Raw genomic sequence first — 23623 nt, forward strand, 5'->3', positions numbered from 1 at the left:
TGAAAGTGAAAAAAAAATAAAACTCTTTATTTAACAAAGCAAGATACCCGCAAAGCACAGGAACAAAAGAAATTGAACTTCAACACCGCACCCCCACCTCGCCCCGTGGCTGTGAGGCAAAGATGGCGGCTGCCCTTCTTTGTCTAAGGGAAGGGAGGAGAAAGAGTCCACGCAGCAGCTGGGAATCTGTTGGATTTCTGGCGTGGATCTTCTCTTCACAGCAGGTGAACCTGGTGGAGTTGAACGTCCCTTCTCTCGCTGGCTTGGTCTTTCCGGGGTTCAGACCGGCCGCGGCTGCCCCCCGCAGGCTCCTTGGGCCGAAGAAAAAAACGAACCGAGACAGTTCCAGGAAAAATAAAAACTAAAACAGAAAGCCGCCGAAAGGATTTGCCGGTGAAAAGCCTCTAGGCCGGGGGAAGGAAAAAAAGCCAAAACCCCCAGAAGCTTCTTGTCTAAATTGGCGAAAATTAAACCAGCAAAGGCAACGAAGTAACAATCCGCTTGGCCGCCGACCACGCCGGAGGGACAGATATTGAAGAGAGCCCGCGCCCGGAGTTCCCGGGCTCCGGCCCCGCCCCCTGGTTCATCTTAAAGATGCAGCAGACATTTCTGGGCATAAAGCAGATGATTAGGGAATTAAGTATCATCATAAAATCACCCCAAGACACACGCGTACAGGGTGGAATTAGGAATCAAGAATTTTATTTCATGGTCTGAACATGCTCCAGGGACACAATATTGATATATACAGTAAAATGAATTAACTTTTAATAAAACAAGGAATAGTAAGAAATAAACAGAGTTAAAAAAACCAATTAATTGGAAGGCAAATTATACAAACAGACCAGAAGTTCTTCCCTCTATACAGGCCTGGCTAAGCAGAAGTGTAGAGAAAGGTGAAAGCTGGACATGTGCAGACAGTGTAGTCAGTGAAAGGCACTAAGGACCATTTCCCCTCCTCTTAAAGGATTAGGAATAAGTTAAATATGAAATAATTGATTTACACAACATTAAACAACATAAAGCAAAAATCTCACTGTTAAGATCAATGTTCTGGAATGAGGAGAATCTTCTGGTAGTAAAACGCAAAGATGAGCACACACAGTGTATGTTACGTAATATGAGTTTTGATAAATACTAGAGCACATACTGACCTGCAATGAGAAAGGCTGTATTAAGCTCTTAAAAGTCTGTATAAATAAAATCCTTTCCTTATTAAAACACATTATGGGCCCATTAGACATTGACAGATTGGCAGGGGTTTAGAGAGGGCCCATGTGGTAAATCTACAAGCCAGACTCCCTGGTTTTACAAGAAACTTCCCAGAACTTCAACAAAACACACCAGTTAACAGGTGAGCCAAATTGATAGGGCACATGACCATGAGAGCGTTCCACTTTAAATAAAGTCCTCTTATAGAGCAGATAATTCCTCCTCCAAGCCTCTGTAACAGGAGATAACCAGTTTCTCCAATCTGCCAATTAAGTATCTGCCAATTAAAGGTGTGCAAGCACTTCGTTATAGTTTCCCCTGCTCCAAGGCTCACTTAAACATGCAGAGTACTAACGTTTTCAGCAGCAGGACTGTTATATTAATTGTAAAGCATATGCCTTTAAGTTTTAAGTATTTTAAACATTTAATTTTTTTAAATGGAGTGCCATGGTTCACAGTGGTATCTTGAAGCAACTGATACCTGTCAGGTAAAAGGATTTTTAATCGTCTTTTTGAAAGCACAGTTCTGGTTTAACTCCCTTAAAAACATGTAATTCAATAAATGTTAGCACAAGATGTAACACAAAAAGGAAACAGGAATTATCCCTGGTTCTGAGAACTAGTACAGGCCACAGCTGTGCATCTATCTGCTTGGACTTGGAACTGAAAGACTTTAAGTAGCATTTAAGCCATTTTCAGTCTGGATTTTTTGATGAGAGGTATGTAATAAGAGATAATCCAACTCTGTTAAAGCATATTCTAAATAAGGTCACCTCTCCACAAGCAAAACCAACTACAGCTTCAATCAAGAAAGTTTCTGAGCTTTTGCCTCTACATGCTAGCCTAGAAAAAACAAAAGCCAGCGTTTGCATCTGTGTGTTGTATGAATTAGGTGACACTCCCAATAGAGAGGGCAGCATGTTCTTCCATGAGCCTGAAAAAAACTTTAAAAACACCAGGAAAAAGCTTACAACTTGTTTAGAATAGCACTGAATATATCCTTCAGAGCAAAATATGTCCTTACAAGGCCAGTTTTAACTATTACAGACCCTGTCACAGACCCCAAGGTACCTCCATATAACCATCATGACAGGAAGAAAGGGCATTTAACTTCTCTAAGTACTTCACAGAAATATTCTGGTAAAAGCAGATGTGGCTACTAGCAAGGACTCAGGACACCTGAGGAGCTGACTTGTTTTCTGCCACACCGAAGAACTCCATTTCTCCTGTCAGTAATCACAGCTTTCAATCCTCCAGGTGACACTAAGATGTCAAGGAGGTCACAGCTTATCCCCCCACCCTGGCACAGGAACTGCCTATATACCCACAGCTGATGTGATGTGTTAAAAAACACACACAGTCTGAAGGAGGTGCATTTTCTCTGTGACACAAAAGCAACATATTAAAGTGATACGTGTCTATTAGCAGCATAAATATAAAATAAAAAGAGCAGCCATCACAAATAAATGGTTATTATCAGAGACCAGAATTTTTTTCCTCTGCATAGCCAGAGATGCACACAGTCTACACAGGAACACAGACAGCACCAGTTATGTCAGGGGATATTGGTCCAGGAAAATTGAGCAACTCATTCTGTTTTACTAAAGGAGAGTCAAATTCATCCTCAGTGTAGAGCAGTGGCCCAGTTTCTTATAGCCAGGGATGAGGAAATGGAGCCATAGCGCTTTACAGCCCCTGTAACATCAGGTCCTGGTGTTACAGCATCCTCCTTACATCATTTCTGCTGTTCAGATTACAAAACTACTCACACACAAATTCCAGCCCCGAAGCATAAAAAGCAGCCAAAGTAACACAGCCTTAAAAGAAGGAAAAAAAGCACTCTTTTGCCTTCATATCCAAGGTCTCATTTTCCACAGTGCCAGCAAATCACAAACAAACTGATAAAAATAAAAGGACTATTAGGCACCCTTGATTTCTGCTGCACTTAAATAGAGCATGGTCCCCCTTTTCAGACACCTCAGTCTTTTGTAGTTCTTTTCCTAACCAGCTACTTTCTCTGTACAGCAAGCCAGCAAAAAGGGAAAAGGACTGTGTATTTGACACACAACACGATCAGGTTAACAGCCACAGTGAGGAATATTAAATAAAAAGATTTGATGCTCTTAAAGGTTTGCAGCAACGACATTGAAATACAGATCAGTGCAACAGAGGACAACAGTGAAAGCTGCCAGTTATGTGCAAAGCAGGGTGTAAGTCAGATTTACCAGCCTTAATTTTAGGATTTCATTAACTGTTTTGAACTAACACGTCTAGCACTTACACACACATCTAGAACCCTTATTTTCTATACATTTCAACAAGGATTACCAACAAGTTTCCCTGCACAACACATTCAACACATGGAATTTCACAACCATCAATCATATATACCAGTTTAATATTATGTTAATATAACATACAATATACAGGCAACTAAGGAAAAATACTTTTTTTTAAACAAAAAATTACAACCATATCAAACTGTGCCATCTCTTGAATTCCGTATTTTGGCCAAACCTTATACACTCACTGATTTTTACAGCAATTCTGACCAGGTCACACTACTGCAGCAGGGAGTCAATGACAGCTCCTGGCTTGGCCGAACGTTTTCTGTTTGGAGAGCAGAAAGGAAAGGGAAAAACAACACCACACACACATCATTATGCTGTCTAGGAAAGACAGGGACCAGCCACATTTCAAATCAAAACTACATGACATGACTTCTCCATAAGCAAAACCAGCCAAACAAAAAGCATAAGGAAGCACATGCTGAAATCTCCTCCAACAGCCCTCTCCTCTCCATCGGTATGAGTGTACTGTGTCAAACTGAACCATGGAATGCAGCAAAATAAAGCAAGGAGCTGGAAGAGGAGAATGCAGCAAAAGAACATCAGAAAAATCCCCAGACAAGTCTTTCTGGACAAGATTTACTGCACTAAAGAGATCTCAGCCTGGTTCTGTCACACCTGTTCGGCAATACCGAACTACACCATGCAAAATTTTTGTCCTTTGGCTTCTCATTAAGCTAATATTTGAAGACTTGTGGTAAGTTTGCATACACAAACTTAAACCTTCCCTTGGGTAAATCCCTCATTGCATACAGATACCCCAGAGTTCTTCACCTTCTACCCGTCTTGGGCCTGGATCTGCCTTTTGAAGTCCTTGGCCTCTCCAGCTTCATCAGAGATTGCCTCAAGCTTTCTTCAGTGTAAGCTAAGTAAACATGGGAAAGGTCCACTTCAAAGGGCTAGAAAAACACCAGAAAAACCCGTAAGATAAAATCATCAGAATAATTTTATACACTGATCAACGGTGCTTTCATGACGCTATAAAGACTCATTTCTTCAAAAGAAAAGAAAATTGAAATTGGACAGTTTGGCTCTAAATAGAGTGGTAGTCTCATGCAGGACTTGGGCCTGTACAGTTCAATACATCAATTCAATAGTCACTCACATCTTTCTCTTTTTTATCCAGAACAGGTGTCTGTTTCCTCATATTGTTTCCTGTATATGCAACACATTTCTGTAAGCAGAAAGAAAGATCTGTTAGTAAAGTCTACTGTGCACAGTAAAACTGACTACAGCTTCACCAGTTTCTTCCTGGGCTCAATTAAACCCCTCAGAAACTCATGCTAACATTAGCTTGTACACAAGCCAGGCAGCCATTCTTACCAGCTGCCATTCTCCTATGTCTTCATTCCAGTGAACGTAGTTCTCAATCATTTCCTACAAAGAAGTCAGGACAGTAAGTGTTAGACTTGCACAATCTACCCCCTCCAGCTGCACTTTCCAGAAAATACATCCTAAGGCCTGGACAAGCTGTGTAAGAACAGTCTTGATCCATTCCAAGTTGCTCCTATCAGGACAGCTATATCCTGTGCAAAAAAAACCCCTATTTATACCCTGAAGACTACAGAAGAGAAAATACTACTCCCAAATTGTATGTACTGGAGAGCCCCCTAAAGCATGAGGTTCCGATTATGCCAACACCATCAGGACAGCAGTAAACAAACACTGTAATATGGAGAATGGTAACGATAAAAAGAATTTCCCTTAATTTTCCCATTAAATAGTGTGCATTATATTTAAGCTCATCATGAATTTTCTGAATACTGGAGTCACAGAGAAGGTCAAAGATCCAAAAATCCAGTCTTCATGTTAATTTCAGACATTAGCAAGCACAACTTCAAGCTAGTGGAAAAAAAGAGAAAGATTTTGAACAGACCCACTGCATGGGCACACAGCAAACATACCAGTTAACTATATGGTGAATGTTATTTTCTTATTTTTATAAGCCTTTACAAAAATAAGCTGCAAGAGAACGGACATTAGCACAGCACAACCCCTGCCCCAGGCTTAGGTGCTTTGCCTTCACCTGGTAGTCCTGAGGAATGAAGTTGTCTATAATGAGAATCTGAAGACGGAGCTCCCTGCTCAGCTGCCGAATGTTCTCCAGCAGCCCTTCAATCTCTCTCTGATGCTCTTGTTGTAGATCTGCCATCTGAAAACAAACCATGCATTTGAGAGGCATCAGAGTCAGCTTAAGACATGGTAAAAGCCTAAAGAGAACAGTCTTATGTCTGTATGAGGTTTTTGGAAAACAAAAGTAAACTCTGGTTATTAGTACCAGAATATTTATCTCTGAAGAACAAACCCTCTGAAACATTCCAACTCAGAGATTGCTGAAAATAGCATTAAGTTCTCAGTTTCATAAACCCAAAACTGGCCTTCTGCCAATCCAAGCTGCTTCAGCTAAGACTAGATGATGAGCATGAGACAAGTTATACCCCTGGCACAGTTTTGAGGAAAATCTCTGATCCCAACGACTAAATGCATTTTTTGTGAAACAGGAACTCCAGCAACCAGCCAAAGGACACATTCATCCAGTGACTGAGGATGAGGTAACAAGGGCATCGGTCACAAAGAACAGGCAGCTCAGAGCAGAGAAGCCTTTGAGCTGCAGCGAAGCAGAACATGGGGCTGCCAGCAAGCAACTTGCATTTTATTTCAAAATTAACCAGTGTTTTTCCTTGAATTTCTACATATCTCAGGGTCTCACACATAACCCTTGTCAGCCTAGCCTCAGGAAAAGCTCTATAACATGCTGTTCTAAAGCTCCAACTCCAGACTTAGGTATTTTTGAATTATGTGAGCCAAATGGACAGCACAGGAAGACATTCCTAAACATACGGCACTTTTTCTAGCATTGCAAAGCCGATGGCTTGTCCTTCCCAACTCTAGTACCTCCCAGGATCACTGGCTGAGGACTTTAGACACTAACCTCTGACTTTGCAGCCATAAGCATGGTCCAAACTTTCTTCAGCTTTTTGGTTTTCCCCTGTGCTTCCTCCTGGAGGTTGGTGTACTTCTCTTCGATGTCCAAGCGTTCTTGCTGTGGACAACATTTAGCACAGATACACACACACTAAATCACAGAAACTCTCTGCAATAGTATGAGCAAGAGGAAAAACTACTTGAACAAACAAAGCATTTGCCAAGAACACAGAGCCTTGGCTGAGCCAGGCTGGCTCAGACCTGCAGGGGTTGCACAGCCAATGAGTGACCTGTGGAGGGGTTGGCTTCTGCAGTGCTTCCAGAGCAGAGCCACACCTGGGTAACACATCCTGGTATGTCACGCCATTGCTGTTTGCAGACAGGCACAGTAGATAACCCCACCTCCTTCTCCTCAAGCTCCTTGCGAAGCTGCTCTGCTCTCTTCCTTCGTTCTTCCAGTTCCATGTTTGATTCTTCTAGAAGCTTCTCTTGCTCCTCTGCTTTTGCCAGCAAGTCCACTCCTCCCACAATCACCTTTTTCTCTAATGCAGACAGTTTCTCCAACAGCGACTGGTGCTCTTGCCTAGACAGACAGGTAGGTGTGAGACTTCATATCCTACCGTGCTCAGCAGGCAGCAGGTCCAGCTCGGTTTTATAGCCCAGACACCCCTCACAGGGCTGGAAAAACTTGTCTTGCTGATGAGGGTTTAAGTGGCGGTGAGGCAGTGCAAGTGAGAGCAGCAAGTTCCCCAAGCTCCAGCTCCCACCACTTTCTCTCAAGCAAAACCAGGTCAGCAGAGAAGTGACTCCTGCTGCGAGTCACCTCTGTGAGGGGCTGCAAGCACCCAGTGGTATCACCAGGCAACTCAAGGCACCCTCTGCCCCAAAGGGCCCTGTCAGCACAGCAATGTCCAGAAGCAGCTGCTGAAATAAGAGGGGAGTGAACAAAGATCAAGGCAGTGCAGCTGAGGTGCAAACCAGGAATGCTGGGTGCTGCTGGAGCAGTCTATTTGCATAGGGTAGTGCAACCTCAGCAGCTCTTTGGCTTCAGAATGAAGCACCCCTACACCCAAAATGACATGCTTGTGGCTGTACTGCAGGAAACCCGGCCTGTCACAGAACAGTACTGCTGCTCCTCACAGGTCTTGGGAGATTAATTTGTTTCTAGGCTATCTTGCACAACTAAGTAAAGTTAAGAAAAGAAGTGGCAAAAGGATAAGTTTGTCTTTTCCATATACTCTAAGCTCTCAAAGCAGAATAAGCTCCTCTTTCACCTTGAAAACAGCAAGGGCTCGTGTTCACTTTCTACAAAGTTTGACAGGCACCTTACCATGTATCTCCAGATATTCATATGATTAAGGAAGGAACAACCCACATGACCATACAAACTTCTCAGAGCATGGTACTCACTGAGCTTTGAGCAAGTCTTTTTCTCTCTTCTCCAGTTCAGCTCTGGCTTTATTTCTTTCTTCTTCTTCCATATCAAGCTTAGTTTCAAGAGCTTTTCTCTCCTCTTCAATCTTTGCTTGCATCTCTACCATCTTATCAGGGGAAACTTTCTTTTTGCCTTTGAAAAACATAGGGAAAACAAATTATTTCACTACAAAGCAAAACAACCTCTGTATCATAGTATTTTTTCCAAGTTCAGACTCAATACTTGCATTTAACAAAAATTTCATTAGGTATCAGCTTCAAAACGGACAAAACTCAGTCCTTCAAATCCCATTTTAACATTTGACCAGTTGTCACCAGCTCCTACAGAGCAGTCATGCTGTGTAACTAACACTGGAACCTAATGCCCCCAAGATACAAAACATATGCAGAACACCTGGAGAAGGAACACTGCTTAAAGAGAAGCCCAAAATGGAAACTCCGACATTCTAACAATGCAGATCAGGCCAGAAGAAGGAAAACAGAAGACTGCCTCAACCTACAGCTACAAGAGTTCAGCTACCAAGAGTTACATACTCAAATTTCAGATTAGCATCTCCACCATTCCCCCTCATTCACTGCCCTCCTTACAGGCTTACCTGTTCCAAAGGGAGCATACATATATTTTTAAGAACATACTACTACGAAAATAGAGAAATTCAGAACAGCCGTATGAAAACTAGGCAACTGAAGAAACTTCTTGATAATATTTGGTCTATGTAACAGTGACTACCCAGAGATTCGAAAGTACCAAGGCTTGCTCTGGCTTAATCAGCTGTCTTTACAACAGAACCAGGTCCATGTCATGGAGGGCTACAAAGGGAGTGGCCAGAGCAACTCAATGAACCTACTAACCTCAAGGGTTGGTCTCAAACACCCCAAATTTGAAACAAAGTGTGAGGCTGCTGCTCTTGAAAGCCACTCTGCAAGTCTTGAGCCAACTTTCACTGCAATCTTAGGAGTGCCCAAAGCAGGTGAACATAGAGATCCTGGGGGGTTATGTCAAATGAGAATGCATTTCCTCAAATCCACAAGTCCTAAATATCCCTTATTCACAAGAGAATCCATCATTTTCCCTCTTTGCTTTTCTACAGACATGAAAAAACCTCACCCTGCAGAATTCAGCTGTACTTGAAACTAACAGGAGCCACTGACTGCGACCTGACAGTTTTCCAATAGTGACATAATGCACATGGTCAGAACACGCTCAAGGAAGCTGTTCAATAAAATGCTTTTCTTCCTCCAGTCTGCAAGATATTCACCTTCATTTATATACATATATTTTATTTATATACATATATACATTATACACATACACACTCCAACAAAGTGTACTGCATATGTAAACACGCGTGCACATATTTTCACATCTGCATATATATTTCTTCAGGTGCACAAGAGCTTTCATTAGTTTTGTTGCAAGGCAAGGACTTCACCAGTACAGCAAACAACATCTTCATTGCCATCTGCTAAACTTCAGAATCAGATAATGAGCACTTCTTTCTGGGCTTGTGGTGCAAAAATCTCTCACTAATTAGTCTTTGAGTAAGAAGCTTTCTGGAAGTGCTATACAGAGCTCATCATATGAGATAAGCCAGATAAAGGCTTCTTACTATTAGGACATAGCCCTATATATTTTCAGTTTAGGAGAAAAAGGTGAAGTGAAGCAAGTTGTAAGATCCTGTCACAAGCTTTGCAATTGTAAGGAGGTGAAAATCAATTACACCAACCTGCTTGATCTTGTATTAAGAGGAAGTAGAAAGCAAATCGCAGAGAGGCAGCAAACACATAAAAAGAGGAGACAAAATGTTATTGCTTTGATCATTTTGGACAAAGATCATCAGCACCAGAACAAACATCAAATTTTATATTCATGTTTCTAGGGTAGAAAATACGAGATAATCGTAACTAAAAACCCCTCCATTAGAGCAAAGACTAATACATTATGTTATGCTAAAGCAGAGAATGTGTCTGTACTTCTGACTGCTTTGCAAATCCAGGATAATCTTCAGCTCACTCTTGCATTCTTCTGCCCATTCAATGCAATGCTGGATCTAAACACAACATTAGGAGCCTGCCGCAAGGATCATGCCCTAAGAAACAGTTAAAGGGGGTGGATTTCTCCTTCAATTAACAAACTTAATGCTCCCCACACTCAAGAGAGCCAATTCTGTTATATTACCTGTAAAATACTAGCATATAGAATACATGTTTTAACCAAGATTTCCAAGCCAATTCTTAGCAAGGTACAATACAGTTGCACACAGAGTCTCAACACAAGATTTCTCCATTTAATTACACATGGGATTAGTTAGTTAATTTGCAGTAACGGGTGCTTCCATAGAGGTATAGAGCCATTTTTGGTTATTCAAGAAAGTGCATCAAAAAAGGCAGGACAGGAAAGGGATAATGAAAGACACCACATGCAGAAGGGTCACACTAGAGGACAGTTAATATCCCAAACCACAAAAAGCTACACTTATCCCAGTTGCCAAAAGCCCAGCACAACTTCCCCAACAGAGCTGTCTCCAAACCTGCAGGAGATGGACTGCTGACACATCAGCAGTTTGCTATTAACTGTCCTCATCCAAACAAAACACTGAGGTTGCAAGCAAGCTTTAAAGGAGCAGGATTGAAGCAATCGAATTCCCAGGCTACAGTCATATGACCCACAAAAGGTCTCCCCTGGGTTGTGTTCCTTCCAAACCTGCTAGTACCCTTCTCTGAGCTGAGGCTTTACACTAACATCACTAGTGTAAAAGTGAGTGAACTATACAGCAATACTTTCCAGGGTCTCTCCACATAGGGGAGAAGAGTGGAGTGCTTCTATCCAGGATAACAACAACAGTGGGTGAAGTCCCCACAAGCCAAGTCCCAAGATGTGATTTGTTTCCTCAGTCCTCATTGATTGTAGGGTTTCTACAGGCACAGCAACCTCTCTGACCAGGAGCAGCCCAGACTTTATTCACTGCTAGATCGAAATCTGGATCTCCTGTTCCTCTGAACTAAGTCCCCCAGAGATCAAGAACTTAGTATCATGGGGCACTTAAACCCCAACCAACTAGGATATTTTTTAAAGTATCTGCAAAAATAAAGCCGATCAACCAAGCATTGCCACATCTTCTCTGCAAGTATAAACCCCATGCTGTTTTCTCCAAAACTAATTTTGAGAAAGCAGAGTCCAATATAACATAGAATACATGCCTAGCTATCCTCTTCATGAACTCATATTGTAGCAATTCCCATTAGAAGTTATCTCCGTCTTTTCCCCTGTATTTTAGAAGGCACATTTAACACAGGTTGCAAACTGGATTTTTTAACCTATTATTTCTCAATTATCTTTAAATCTTGCTCAAGCAGCCTACTGCATTGTCTCCTATTGTCTCACATATCTGGTTAACAACGTACACAATGATTAACTGTTTCAAGCATGGAAGCAGCAAAGGAAAGGCATGCTTTAGCAGAGTTACAGCTTGAGGTTTATCTTTCCAACAGACAAAGCGGGGAAGAGTGCAACATTGCAAAATGGAGTGTGCAGATTATGGAAAGGCCAAAGCTTAAAGGACTTAAGAGCTCCCACTCACTAGTGAAGGACTTATCCAGAGGTTTCTCTATGACAGAGCATGTGGAGTCTGAACTACTGCTGCTGCTACTGCCTGGAAAACAGAAATGCGTCCCACAGAAAAACCCAGAGAGGAAGAAACATGCAGATGGGAAGTTAGTTCTAAAGGAAAGAAACCCAGAAGAGCCAGCAACCTAGTTCAAAAAAGCACAAGTTCCCATCAGGAAGGATTTGCTAGGATCCCCCCCAGACTCAGTTTGCAAAGCCACCATTTCCCAGCACAAGACTGCATGCTCAGAAATACATTGCAGTTAAAACCCATCTTAACCAGACTACAGCTTAAAACAACATGCCAAGGCAGCTTCCGTTTCAAGCAACAACAGCAGAGAACACCAAATCATAGTGGAGAAGGCTGTGGATATCTGCCATAGCAGAGGATTCAGTGACAAGGAAGCCTTTCCAGTCTGACGCACATGGCAATGTGCACTTCTCACTCTGAAAGGCAGAAACAGCTTACACAGGGAGAGTCAGTGTGTATTCCCGTGAAGCAGCTCCCTTAGGGAACTTAACTACAATAGTTTGTTTGGGAGTTGAGTAAGTCAGTTATTCGCCCTCTACTCCTTCCAAGCAGCACTTTGAAGGTGACCTCCTCTTGGGAGGAGATTTGGGCAGGACATTTGGAGACAGTGGTCAAGCTTTCCACTTCTAGAAATAACCAAAAAGTGAAAAATGAAGCTGTTACAACAATCACCAAAGGCATAGCAAAGTCATTTATGACTACTTGGACAGATACCAAAATGAAGAGAGTACACCTAAAAGCAGGAATGCTTTAACAGGAATTCTTTTCAACAGATGTGGGTGCTTCAGGAAGGCAATTTGAATGTCAAAATAAGTTTACTAGAGAAGCTGGAAGTTGGGATGTACCACTGGGCTTGATTTCTCTACTATACATAAGGAATTACTAGCAGGGTTCTAGGAGAACAGCAAGCTCCCAAGAAGCCACAGCATCTCATGGTACACAGTGACCTGCAGTTCCACGTTCAGCAACATCTCCTGGAGTTTAGATGATACACAGCAGTTGAACACTGGTGCGGGACCAAGGAAACTTCACCATGGGATTTGCAGACTGCTCCCAAAAAAATTATGTGCAGCTCCCATTAAGCTTTTCAGCTAGCACAAAAGACACCCAAACGTCACTTTTCCCTCTATCAGTATAAAATAGGACACCAGAAGAGTCAGTTACTGAAGATCCATAAGACAGATGAATCCTTTGCCTAAACCACAGCCAAAATTCCCCTCCAATCATACCCATTGCTATAAAAACCACATCTGCCTACAAACAATCTTTGGCGTCTTCTTCCTCCCACCTCTGTGAGCAGGGGAAGTTCCACATCACCAGTCACAAGCCATATGCAGCCACCTTGCGGCACTCAGGGAGCCACCACAAAGGAGGATATCACCACAAGCACAGCTACCCGAGTGGAAGCAGGTACTACACAGGTTTGGAGCTGTCCATCCACAAAGACGGCACCAAAGGGCTTAGTTTCTAGGAGAGGCATGATAATTGCAGCGGCAAAGGGCAGCTCTACAACTCCTCTTGTCCCTGCCTGGCTCTGGCTACACTTCCTATGCCAGCTCGTGGATAAGAGGAGACTAGTGGCACTGACAGGAATCTCTACTGCCTTACCCCGCCGCTTCTTCCGCTTCTCCTCTCCAATCTCCCCATCTTCATCCTCCTCTTCAGAATCACTGGTTTCAGAACCAGAGATCTCTTCCCCTAGAAGAGAAGAGTGTGCTTTTATCAAAAGCTTTCCTTCGCCTCCTATCAGCTTGTTACTGGGACAGCAGCATTTGTCCAAACACAGCAGTGCCTGACATCAGCTGACAAGCACCTGCAGAAGTCCTTAACTGTTAAGCAGGCAGACAGCTTGCCATGGCTCAGGAAACTTAAGGACAATCAAGATAAGTAACTGAATGCTGTGATGTCAGTGTGTACATATTAAAGCTCAAGAGGCTGCTTTCTGTGGAAAAAAAAAGCATCTTTGCACAGCTGAAGTGACAAAGTTTTCCTAGCAGGATTCTACCATACCTTCTCTTCCACCTCACACTTCTATCTCAGATGAAAGAAAAAGAAGCATTACTGACCATTTCCTGCTTCTCCTGAATGGGGCAGACACCAAACAGCAAGTCATGTTGGAATTACTGCTACAGCTGTTCTGTGCTGTATCTCTGGAGAGAGATGTTGTGACAAGGTCACTGTTTAGCAAGCATCTCTCTACCAGGGTCGCTCCATGTTGATGGACTAAAAGTGACACAAGGCTATGAAGTTACATGGCTTAAAGAAGCTTCTTGTTGCTCTACAGTGTTTGAAACCCCAGTTCCAGCTCCACAAATTTGGTTCATTCTTCCCCCTGATAAATGCATCCCTCCTCCCCAATCAGAGAAAAAGTGTGACCTTTTGTTACAGTCCAGTTTATTTCCCTGTACCATGTCAGCCGTGTCCAGAGCCCCCGTGCTTGCTAGGGAAACCCAAGGAAACTGCCAGCCTGGAGGCCACCACTCACCCTAGTGCCAAGTGCCACCTAGTGGGAAAATCAGGCCCCCACAAGCAGCCTTAGACACACCTCTCCTGGCATCCAGCTCAGCATAAAAAACCAGGACGCGGACCTGCACCAGCGGCCAACCTCGCGTGATAATTCAAGTAGCAAAGAATGTTCCCATTCAAACAGAACAATCGAATTCAAATGGAACTGTGCAGAGAGGAACACAAGGGGAAAGGAGAGTCTCACCTTCTTCCAGTTTTTTCTTAAGCTCTTCAATTTCTTTTTGGAACTGGCGGAGCATAGCATCCTTGGGATCCTCATTAATCCTGGCCTTGTTCTTTATGTTCTTGGCTCTGTTTGCATACCTGAGAGTGCTGATGGTTTCATCATAGTTGTAGTCTGCTGGTCCAATGTTTGCACACTGCAACACGTGGAGACCGAGTTACTGGAGGACAGTATCAGAGCCCAGCACAAGGTACTGCAGGAACCCACCCCCAGCTCTGACAGTCTGGCACTGCTACTCTTTCCCAAGCTTTCTAGCTGCTTCTACACTGAAGCCACTCTTGACTACTCAAGCACAGGTTCTGTTTGATCTCATGCATGTATGTATGTATATGTGTGCTGTGTTTAGAACCTCATCCATACAGAGGCAAAGAGAAAAGATGGAAAGAGATGCACAAAGAAGGTTCTCTAAGCTGCAAATCCTAAACTCAGGATTAGAGAGGTACATGCCACGCTGTTCAAGTCACTATGCCATCCCTGCAAAAATGCAGCCCAATAGCTGGCACTGGAAAGGGCATCTCTTAGCTTACCATCATGGTTTTGGAATTGCCCCCCAGGGAGTCCTGCAGCAGCCGTGTGAGTTTGGAGTTACGGTAGGGCACATGAGTGCTCTTGCCGTCCACCAGTGCAGAGATAACATTGCCCAGTGTGGAGAGAGAGAGATTGATCTTAGTGGCTTCCTTCAGTCTCTGCCCTGTGGCTCCAGTTTTTGTCTGTCTTTCAGAACCCTGCAAAGGGAACATGAAGCAGGAGTTAAAACAGATCCTCTAATACATCTCCTCCCTGCAAACAGAATCAGCTACACCTGAAATCTTGCTAGCAGCCATGCCACTAACCACCTCATCCATCATTAGAGAACCTGGCTAAGTATCTCACACATTGTTAGAGAGACAAGTCAAACAGGTCTTAAACAGAAACCTTCAGTGTTAGCAAATTCTGGATTGCTCAAAGCAAGGTAGCTGACAAAGCTGAGACTTTCCTCCCCATGAACAAAAATGTTATGGGAAGTCAGTCGGCAACTAAAAGGCACTCCAGCTGGAGCTGCCAATCGCCATCTACAGCCCTTCCGATCAGCAGAACAAGAGAGAACAGCAACACTGCAATTATTTTAAAGAGTTTCATAGAGCATCTTATATACACATCATGTAAATAAGTTAATGCATGTAAATAAGTTAAGTTGAATGCCTTTAGTCTCACTTTTTCTGCATCTTCCCCAAGGAAAGGTACCTCAGTATAAATCTTGGTCTAAAGCCATGTTTTACCAGCACAATTACATTGGCTCAAAGTGTAACATTGAGGGAAGGAACCTGCAAGTGATGAACAACATGGCCATAACCCTCTGGAAAAAACTCAACACCACAAACCAAATGTCTTGCCAAAGACCTGGCTGGTCCTACTCACAGCAAGGTCAACGAGGTGCAGCTTCCCCATGCGCACGTGCATGTTCCCATCGACTCCCTTCTCACTGCACTCAATGGTGATAGTGAAGATGGCATGCGAGCGAGAGCTGTGCTCGTTCATGTTTGTGGCACCAACAGAACCTTTTAATAGAGACAAAAGCGGTGATGTCTTCAGAATTAGTCACATCTTCCTCTAACTCCTCCTGCTCTCAGAGGAGACTCAACCCCACCTCTTTACCCAGCCCTGTATTCCAGAAGATAGCAGAGGGATGCTCAGACTCAGCAGCAAAGTGTATTCTTGGGCACTAAAGTTGCAGTACACTTCCAGCCTGGACTAGCAGAAGGTCCTGCAGCCTGCTCTAAGCCAACCACAGATTCCCAAGAGCAGCAATTGTCCTCATCTGTTTCATACAGGCTACAAAGATCAGTAGCTTAAGGTGTTCACAGCTGATCCCTGAAAACAGCTGTATTTTGGGAAATAAGAACACAGCAATGCATGTCAAGGGCAACAGGAGTCAGAACTTTAAGTCATTAAATAATCTGAGCTTAACTAAGAAGCCTTCCAGAACACAAACTACCTCCCACACACAGCACAGGGGTAATGTTCATCCTGATCAGAACTGAAGTGGAAAAAGGACCAAGAGACACACAAGCAGTTCTAACAACACTGCCCTCATTACATCCTCCCTTTGCTGATCCCCCCCACGCTGGCCGATGTGGGAGGCACAGCCTTCTTTCCCTGCCCCTGCAAAAAAGGGGTTTGGGAGGAGATACTCTTTTTGTTCTGTTCAGCCAAACATTCTTCCCAGCAACAGGACTAGGATCTCCTACTGTGGTCTGGTAACCAGATCTTTGCTCTGTCTGAGCTATAAACCTGCCCACAGCAAGGCTACGTACGGTTCTTGTGGCCCAGAGTCATGATTCTGTCCATATCATCTGCATTGTTTACGACATAAGCTGAAAGGTCTTTGATATAAACTCCCACATCAGGTCTCTCTTTCACCTAGGAGAGAAACAGTTCAGACTGAGCATCCCTAGGAGACCCCGACAGCAATTCTAGTGATACTGTAACAGTACAGTGGTTTACCCCTCCATGTTCTGGTTTGCACATAAAATACTCCACTTGGAATCAGAGCAGATAAGGAATAAAGACTCATGCATGACAATATGCTACTGTTTTCCTCTGGGGGAAAGACATGATTTTAAATCCCAGTCTCCAATTCCCAGGACTGCTGAGGGGCCTTTGGGGGTAGAATTGCAGGTACAAAACTGCCTCAGGTGGAACAGCCAGTTTGTGCAACTGACCAAGTGGAAGAGATTCAGAGGAGCCAGCAGTAACGTATAGCTACTGCATCTTAAAGGAAAAGAGGACTGCTGAGGAGTCCAACCTCCCACTTCCCTGCAACTGCTTCTCTGGTCTTTAAAACAGAATATTGCTCTGATTCAAAACAAATATCACATTCAGATGAGGAGGCTCACCTCTAACCTCTGTGTCTGGTCCTTTCCCAGCAGGTCCCGCACTTCCTCATTGTAAATTTCCAGGTAAGAGACACGAACTAAAAACCTGCAGGTGAACAGCTGGGTAGTTCACTTAGCAAAACATTTGCTGAAGTCCCACACAGTCACAGAGTGCAAAGAAAACAGTGAAATACCAACACAGTCCTGCTGCCCCTCAAGCACTGCTGAAGTGGGAGCCTTTCATCTTGGGAGAAGTACCATTTCTATTGCCCTTGTCAAGGTCAGGCTCGTGCTACACAGGGACTCACATTAAAAAAAAAAAAAAAAGACAGAAGCAGTGAAGAGAAGGCATTTACCTTGTATCCCCCTCTGCCTTGGCAATGTGACCAAATATATGGGCAAAGGAATTGGGAATGATGCCTCTGAGCTCAGGAACTGCTCGGACCCCTTCCATGGTGAAAGTTTTGCCTGTTCCAGTCTGCCCATATGCAAAAATAGTACCTGAAGGATAAGGTAAAAGAACAAACTTTAAGAAGTTTTCTCTAAACTCTAACTGCAGTTCTACTTCATCCCTTCTTAGCCTAATATCACTAAACACCTCTGTTGTTACGGAGTTAAAATTTTCCACCCACTCCAGTAGCTATGGGAGTGCAAGGCTGGAGCAACAGATATACTGGGCGAACACAGCAAACCCAATTTAGCTGCTGCTTAATCCAGCCTGCAAGATGCCTAATAAAAAGTCCATTTGTTTTAAAAGTGCAGAGTGATTAAAGTATGGAGTGCTAGTACACTTCAATTCCACATATGAACAATACAGGTAAGCAAAATTAATAACACGGCCAATTAGCAGCAGATGATTATATATCAACAGCAAACCCAACTACACCTAAACTCTAAGCTACAGCAGAAATGGTGTGAGGCTTCTACAGCAGAGCCACAGCAAAACCCCAGCTCTGAACTTGCACTTACAGCTACAATTTGGACTAAAGAATCAGCTTTTAGTCCAAAACGCATCCAGAAACGTTACTAAAATCCCAGGCTCTGGAACTCCAGAAAAATTCCAGTTCTTAGATTTAGCCTGGCACTGCTGAAAACTCAAGTTTTTGTTATCAAGCCTGTGACATTACAGATCAGAAAAACTGAATAGAATATTTCAGCTGGAAGGGACCTACAATAATCATCTAGTCCAACTGACCAAGCAACTCACAGCTGACCAAAAATTAAAGAATGTTGTTAAAGGCATTGTCCAAACGTCTCTTAAACTCCAACTTGGGGCACTGATCACCTCTCTAGAAAGCCTGTTCCAGTGTTTCAGTAAAGAAATGCTTCCTAATGTCCAATCTAAACCTCCCCAGGCACAGCCTTAAACCATTCATTTTCAAACCATGAACTTTTATCAGCTGAAACCAGTGTCTGTTAGCACAAGAGATTATTAGTCATTTTATAAACCTTGGAAAACTTTGTAAACTGTTGTTGTTTGTAGCATACTGTTATGGAAAGAAGTAATCTGCTTTCCTTTATATATTATATTTCCATGCATAACAGACACACACACAAATCACGGCCATGCTCGTCTCAGCTGCAGGAAGCAACAGACTATATGTGGGGAAGGGCAGATGTGTTTAAGCAGTCATCCCAGTTGAAAATAGCAAAGTTCAGAGGAAAAAGCACAGCAGCTCTATGCAGAGGTCTGGTATGCATACCTAGTGACTGCCCAGCCATGGCAGCTCCTGGGCACTGAAGTTGTACAGTGAGGAGCCACTGAGAATTCTGATAATGAGGTAAGTGCATATCTTTTGCAAAGAGAAGAAAAAGGATAAAAACATGCAGCTAACTGATCTCAGCAGAGTCTCCTGCATCACCCATCTCCCACTGTTAATGACAGTAGTGGGTACAACCCCTGAGCACTCAGAACAGCAAGTACCTTCAGGCTTTTTCAAGTTAGAGGCCACAATAGAAACAATTCGGGATTACAGTCCTCAGAAAGTGAAACTCCCTTACACAAGGTCGGCAGGAACTTCAACAAAGCAAAGAATAGGAGACCAGATGGGATCCTTCCCTTACAACAAGGGACTTACCATTGTATCCCTCTAGGACAGAATCTATAATAGGTCTTGCTGTTAAATTATAGACATCCAGCTGTTTACTCTCTGGTCCAAACACTGTGTCAAATGTAAATGTCTTAGGAGGCTCATTGGATGAGTCTGTTTTATGAACAGTTATAGTTCCTCTCATCTCATCCACATTCACTGCCATTTTGTAGCCTGTAGCTTTCTCCCGGTCATTGAGAGGCCGGCAGCGAACAACCACCTTGACATTGTCACAGCTTTCCGGCTTGTCCAGCTTCTCAGGCTTGTTAATCTATAATTATTTAAAAAAAAAAAAATACACAGGCTGTAACACCAGTGTTAACATAGAATCACAGAAAGGTTTGGGGTGGAGGAAACCCAGTTCCACCCCCTGCCATGGGCAGAAACACCTTCCACTGAATCAGGATGCTCCAAGCCCTGTCCAGCCTGGCCTTAAACACTTCCAGGGATGTGACAGCCACAGCTGCTCCAGGCAATCTATGCCAGGGCCTCACCACCCTCACAGGGAAAATTTTCTTCCTAATATCCACTCTAGTCCTACTCTCTCTCACTATAAAACCACTGTGTTTTTGAGCACAAACACTGTTGAATGAGCTTGAGCAACTACACCTCCAAAGAATCATGAACTTGGGGACTTAAAGCCAGGACTGGTTTATAATTAAAGCTGAGAGAATAACACACTTATTCAGACAATGGGATCTTCTTCTGTTTGCCAGTGTGGAAACCAAATGAGTAAACCTTGAGCATTTCACATTCAACACCATCTAAGAATTTTTTCAAGAAACAATTTCACACTTGCAATCTGCAACAAGTTTGCCAGAATTTGGTGCAGCCAGGACATTCTTTTTCAGTAACACTGAGTACACGCTCTCAAACCTCAGATACTAGGGAGTGCTGGCTGAAGGGAATTCCTTTCAGTTACAACCCTCAACGTTGTACATGCTAAAGTTTAATCCTTTAGAAAACCTCACATTCATTTTCTTTCATGTAGTTACCAAAAAAAATCTTGAAGCACAGCTGATGAATCTAGTTAAGCCTGAGACACTCCCCTTGGCTGGAAGTGCGGCAGCTGAGCGTTTATCTACTCCTAGAGCAGCTATATTGAATGTCAAGCCGAAACAAACCCTGTTTCCAAGCGCCTCTCCCTCCGGCTGCTACCTACCCCGATTTCTCTCAGGCCTCAGCAGCGGCTTCTGCAGCCCTGCAGAACGCAGAGAGCGGCTCAGCCCCACGTGGGCGGCACCGCACACGAGGCGCCAGCCAAAATCAGGTGCGGAATTCGGGTATCTCCACGAGCCACCCGGGATATGGGAGGAGACCCTCAGGGGAGGCCGAACCTCCACCCCCCGCTGCCAAGGTGCCGCCGCCTCTGCGGGGCCTCGCCCCGCCCGGAGCCCCTCATCACCCCCCGCCCCGCTCGGCCTGACAGGCGCCGCCCGCACCGCGGCTCCTGCGCCATGGAACGGAGGCGACGGGGCCTGCGAAAACCGAGCGCGGCGGGCCGAGATGCGCAGTGACTAGACGGCCCCGTGAGCCACGGCCCACCTTCCCCCGGGTCTCACCGGCATGGCGATGGCAGCAGCGACAACCCCAGGCAGGCGCTGACCCCGCGGAACAATAACAGCACCGCGCCTGCGCCCGCCCCGCCCCGCGGCCGACCCCCGAGCGCTGCGGAGGCCACGCAACCAATGGCGGGCGGGAGAAGGCGGGGCCGGAGGCGGGGTCGGCGGCGCAGTGGCGGCGGGCGTCCCGGACACCGCCCGGGAGTGGGGACACTGCGCGGGGCTGGGCTGCTGGCCCGCCGGGGCTCTGAGGGATCTCCAGAGCGTTTGACAGGGCTCCAGAGGCTCTGACAAGACTCCGCTGTTCTGGAAGGGCTCCAGGGGGTCTGACGAGGCTCTGGGTCTCTGACAGGGCTGCAGCCCCAACCTGTTCTCCACACAAGGAAGAAAATCCATCTCCTTCTTTTCCTGACTGTAGTGTTTTGAATTGCTGATGAAATAGAGGGACTGCAGAGTACCTTAAATATAAACAAGCGATACAGTCCAAGTGGGACACAAATCAGTTAGCCCCACACTAATGAGGCACATTTCCAAGTTATTTGTCGTTTAGTGTAAAGTTTCATGGGATACTTCTGGGATCCTCCACATCCTCACCTGCTCCACTCCTACTCGCAGCCTTTCAACATCACGCTGTCCATGTGTGACTTATTTACAGAAATTATATTAAATTACTCCAACAATCCGACTTTGTCCTTTCATAATCTATGGCCTTAAAAGTCAGACATAATTCTGCTCAACAGGAGAAGTCCATGAATAGTTTCCCCAGTTCCCCGTGCCCTGAATCACAGTTGTCTCGCTCCCCCCCAGGTATTTCTGCACACCCAAATCCTGTTGGCAGGCAGGGCACTGTTCCTGTCCCACTCCTCCCCTTGCTACCTTTGCTGTGGACCACTGTGGCCTGGGATCCCTGGGCAAAGCCAGGAATCCCCAGCACCAAGCACCGACACAAACACAGGGCTATACCTCAGTTGTGCTGTATTTTTGCCAGAGGGATGCAAGCAGGAATGTGGACACAGCTGATCTGTACCTTGCAGAACTCCCCCACCAAAGCGACTGGTGTGTCACAGGGCTGGGAACACACCGGTAATGACAGGACACAGCCATTCCCTCAGCCCCAGGTGTGTGTCACCAGGTGAGTCAGGAAGCCTGAGGACCAGGCGTTCAGTAAACAGTCTCTTTGCTCTTTACATGCTGCCACGGTGTTACTCAGAGCTGTGCTGCATGCACAGATTCATGGACTAATAATTTAGCACCAAAAAATGTAGAACCCAAGGGGCTGGTGAGAGAACAGAGAGTCATGTGTAGGCAGGCAAAGCTGAGGAACGAGAAAAGGTTTAACATAAAATATTAGAACCAGCTTCCCACAGAAAATGCTGCAGGAGGAAAACAAAGGGATCCAGGAGCTGAGGGGAAAGTTGAGACATGGAGAGATCCTGGGTGGAAGAAAACATAGGGTGAAAACACGGATGCTGGAAAAGAGGCCCAGTCCTGGGAGGGAACAAGGGTGCATATGCTCCATGAAACACACAGAGAAAAAATACCTCCTGTGACTGGAAGGAAAATAGGTCCTGGCAGGTGCTGGGATTGTGTGGATCCAGCAAATGCGTGCCCACGTCGAAGAGAAGGGGCAGTACATCTGTCAAGGCAATAACCGATGCCAGAGAAGGGGGCAGGCGGATTTGGGGGCTATGCTGAAGGTTACAGTGTTTATCACCGTGGCAGAATTTCATCCCGATCCCGGGAGCGCTTTGCCTGGAACAATGATCTCTGTGCAGATGAGACAGACCCACACGGGCTGAGACAGCGCTCACCTGGGATGTGCCACGCGGTTTGGACCCCGAGAGACGAGATGGGTGTTCCAGCCGAGCCGTGCCCCGGAGATCAGGTACCGAAGTTCCTGGCGGAGGCGTCCAGCAGCACCCGTGGGAGCTGGTCCCCCGCAGATATCGCCTGCTCCCCGCTGCCCTTCCGGGGAGATCCCGCCGCAGCTGGCGCGTCACCAGCCCCGCCCGGCCCTGCGGCGGAGCCGCCCTGAGCACCGCCAAGTGCCCCCCCTGCCCGGCACCCCGGCCAGGTGGGTAAGGACGCGGTCGGGACGGGACGGGACGGGGGTCCCCCATCGCCCCCCATCGTCCCTCGGACGCTCTGCAGGGCTGAAGGGGCTGTCTGAGCGCTGGCGGTGCGGGAGCTGCTCCGTCTCATTCTCAGGGACAGTCGAAACTAGCCAGAGGGCGAGATTTTAACTATTAACCCCCCCCCCCAGCTACATAAGAGTAAACTTCTCAGTGCATCAAACCGGTCAGATAAATAATTTCCAGCTTTCCCTCTGCTGAAACGGTCCGAGTTTGGATGCTCTGACATCCAGTGGCAGACGAAGTTAAAGTCATATATGGTTCCTGCTTTCAGGGAAGCATCACGGAGTTCCAGCTTTAGAAACGGAGAGCGGTTTCCAGAGGATTCGTGTCACTTTGAGTTTTTTAATGGAACTGCTGAGATAATGGTGTAAGCTTCAAGAAAAAAAACGGTGAGGAAGCCCACATTCACCACTCTTTGGAAAGAAAAGCAGGAATTTTATGTATAGTAACATCTTTTTTCTGTTGTTAAAGAGACACAAAAATGTAAGCCTTGAAATAGTTTCAGGCTGGATGTTCTCACTCACTTGGTACTGATATGATTCAGACATGTTTATGTCCTGTAAATACTCTCCTTAGTCGGTCTGGAGAGTGGGATTTCCAAAATGGTACCTCCAAAGATTAAACTGCTCTGAAGAAAAGTTTTAATTGGGAATGAATAAACCTCCTAATAACAGT

The 23623-nt window shown here is 45.0% G+C and overlaps 1 protein-coding gene across 6 annotated transcripts; it reads right to left on the reverse strand.

The window, feature by feature from the left end:
- On the reverse strand, positions 1-22948 carry KIF3A (kinesin family member 3A). 6 transcript variants are annotated; one of them, XM_042014773.1, is made up of 19 exons: positions 22625-22948; positions 19240-19522; positions 17518-17662; positions 17183-17267; positions 16601-16706; positions 15705-15844; positions 14834-15031; positions 14268-14442; positions 13166-13255; positions 11501-11572; positions 9647-9655; positions 7896-8052; positions 6888-7068; positions 6493-6603; positions 5587-5712; positions 4884-4937; positions 4666-4734; positions 4335-4459; positions 1-3822 (listed from the first exon to the last, which is right to left on the reverse strand). In XM_042014773.1, exons 1-19 carry the CDS (start codon positions 22931-22933, stop codon positions 3774-3776), a joined length of 2484 nt encoding a protein of 827 aa, XP_041870707.1. In that variant the 5' UTR covers positions 22934-22948; the 3' UTR covers positions 1-3773. The 6 variants fall into 6 exon arrangements, with proteins under 6 accessions (XP_041870707.1, XP_041870711.1, XP_041870712.1 ...); XM_042014777.1 differs by lacking the exon at positions 22625-22948 and adding an exon at positions 20814-20898; XM_042014778.1 differs by lacking the exon at positions 22625-22948 and adding an exon at positions 20414-20431.
- Positions 22949-23623: the final 675 nt, after the last annotated feature.

This window comes from Corvus kubaryi, unplaced genomic scaffold (genome assembly GCF_017639235.1).
Source record: "Corvus kubaryi isolate FWS band 111438036 unplaced genomic scaffold, C.kubaryi_AGA036_p1.0 split2-37374, whole genome shotgun sequence".
NCBI lineage: Eukaryota > Metazoa > Chordata > Aves > Passeriformes > Corvidae > Corvus > Corvus kubaryi.